Source organism: Arachis ipaensis, chromosome B07 (genome assembly GCF_000816755.2).
Source record: "Arachis ipaensis cultivar K30076 chromosome B07, Araip1.1, whole genome shotgun sequence".
In the NCBI taxonomy this organism is placed as follows: Eukaryota; Viridiplantae; Streptophyta; class Magnoliopsida; order Fabales; family Fabaceae; genus Arachis; species Arachis ipaensis.
In genome coordinates, this window is record NC_029791.2 from 123623154 (window position 1) to 123625456 (window position 2303).

At 43.8% G+C, this 2303-nt stretch overlaps 1 protein-coding gene across 1 annotated transcript; it reads left to right on the forward strand.

Annotated features, from left to right (window-relative positions):
* Positions 816–1814, forward strand: LOC107607923. The gene has a single exon (XM_016309817.1). It carries the CDS (start codon positions 816–818, stop codon positions 1812–1814), a length of 999 nt encoding a protein of 332 aa, XP_016165303.1.

Consider the following 2303-nt stretch of genomic DNA (forward strand, 5'->3'; position numbering starts at 1 on the left):
ATGACTGATTTCTCTTTTATTGCGGAGATAGTAATAAAAATAAGTGATGTCCAAAGGGAATGAATGTCAATTAAAAAAATATGCTTGAAGTTGAGAAAGCAGACATTGGTTGTGTTGGGCCTAGTCGTCGGAGGTATGGCGGAAGGGGAAAGCTGTTTAATGGTGAAGAAGGGGAATAAGGTGATTTTTTTTTAGGTTCACAGTATTCTCTAACTCGATAGGTAAAGAATTAATCCGTCGCAGATCTGAGTTTTATTAAAGGATCAGCCACTAGTTAACGAGTTTCTATATGTACAAGGTGGAATTCGAATCTGATCCATACCAACAACCTCGGCTTCAGTAGCATTGACCGAGCATTACCTAACAGCAAAAGAATCTTCGGGATATCACTAACAACCGAGATTCTCACCTCAACAAACTACATCAGAGCTCCCCTAAAAATCTGGCTACCAGCTCAGCATAAAACGCAACATCTAACCCTCCTCGGGGTCAGAAAACATAGAGAGAGATACCACTCCATAAGGGTTGAGAAAATATAGATCCTGGCACTAATTTATTGTTCTCATCTTTATTTACTCTCTCTTAAGAAAAATCACTAACTTGAGCGTCAGAGTCTCTTTTGCAGGTTCCACGCCAAGCCCATCTCAGTTCCGAGGATAACTTCCCAAGCCAGTGGATATTTGTAGAGGAAGTGCACGTCCGAGCTATAGCTTGGAAGAGTATCCTTTGTAAGAACATTTGGCGACCACCGTGGGGCCCGACTTGTTCGACCCAGATTATCCCCTTCTGCCATTTTTCTTTCAAGATCACCACACATGGCAGACAACGGAATCCAACCTCCCACAACTGTTGAACTGAGGACAATAATGGCAGATCTTCATGCCGAGGTTCGAAAAATAGCCGAACAATCGTCCAAGAATCTTGGAGGGAGTAGTACTCATGCTCGAGAAACAGAGCCAATAGAGATTACTCCGCCAAAGATGAAGCTTACACTCGATAACTCCTTCTCGGAAAGTGTCATGAGTGTTCAGATGCCAAAGAATTTCGTGCTCCCCACCGGGCTCAAACCATACGAAGGATTCGGCGACCCACGCGTACACATCATAAAGATTCAATCTATGATGTTCTTTAACGGTGCATCTGACCCTGTACTCTGTAGATCTTTTCCAACTTATTTAGATGGTGCCGCTTTACTTTGGTTTTCTAAGATTCCTGTAGGTTCCATCTCTTGCTTTGAAGATTTGGCAAGATCCTTTATTGACTATTTCGCAGCTTCAAGAATATATGTGCACGGGTCGGATTACCTCAGCACCATTAAACAGGGTCAACATGAAAGTCTGAAGGACTACATGACAAGGTTCGCCAAGGCGACCATGGAGATCCCAGATCTCGACTCCAAGGTGTATCTCCACGCACTGAAGAGCGGCCTTAGACCAGGAAAATTCCAGGAGACAATAGCCATAACCAAACTCAGAACGTTAGAAGAATTTCGTGAAAGGGCAACTAGACAGATGGAAATCAAAGAGCTTAGAGAAGCTCGGCGAACTGACAAACCACAACCTCGGCAAGAAGAGGAAAAACACCCCAAGACATTGAGTCACAAGGACAATAAGAAGTTCTTCAAGTTGACACCGAAATATGATGCCTATACCCAGTTCAATACAAGGAGAGAACACATCATCAAGGAGATATTAAATGCGAAAATCACCAAGCCACCTAGCAGAGCAGGCTTGTATCAAGACCAGAGATACGTCGACAAATCGAAACACTGCACCTTATATCAAAAGTTCGCCACACAACCGACGAGTGCGTGATCGCCAAAGACCTTCTAGTAAGGTTGGCCAAACAAGGCCACCTGGACAAGTATATAGGCAGCCGAAGACAACACACTCGACGGAACATTACTGACCTCTAACCAGAACAAAATCCGAATACTACAGAAAATACCAAGTCTCAGCCACCACCAATAATGGGAGTTATAAACTGCATTTCGGGAGGATTTGCAAGAGGTGGACATACAAACTCGGCAAGAAAACGAAGTTATAGAACCATGTTAGCGGTCCAGAGGACGGAGGAAACAACCACGCATCCACTAGCTTTACCTACCATAACATTCGAACAAACTGATTACCAAGCGTCAACTACCAACCTTGACGATCCAGTGGTGATGCAATCCAAGCAGGAGATCTTCTCGTTAGGAAAGTGTTACTTGATCCTGGTAGCAGCGCGAATGTCTTCTTTTACTTCACCTTCCAGAAAATGAAACTCAGCACAAATGTGATGCAACCCTCCTCAGAAGAGTT

What these genes read in the sequence shown, in the direction of transcription:
- LOC107607923 (XM_016309817.1), top strand. Translation starts at nt 816, where the DNA reads ATGGCAGACAACGGAATCCAACCTCCCACAACTGTTGAACTGAGGACA.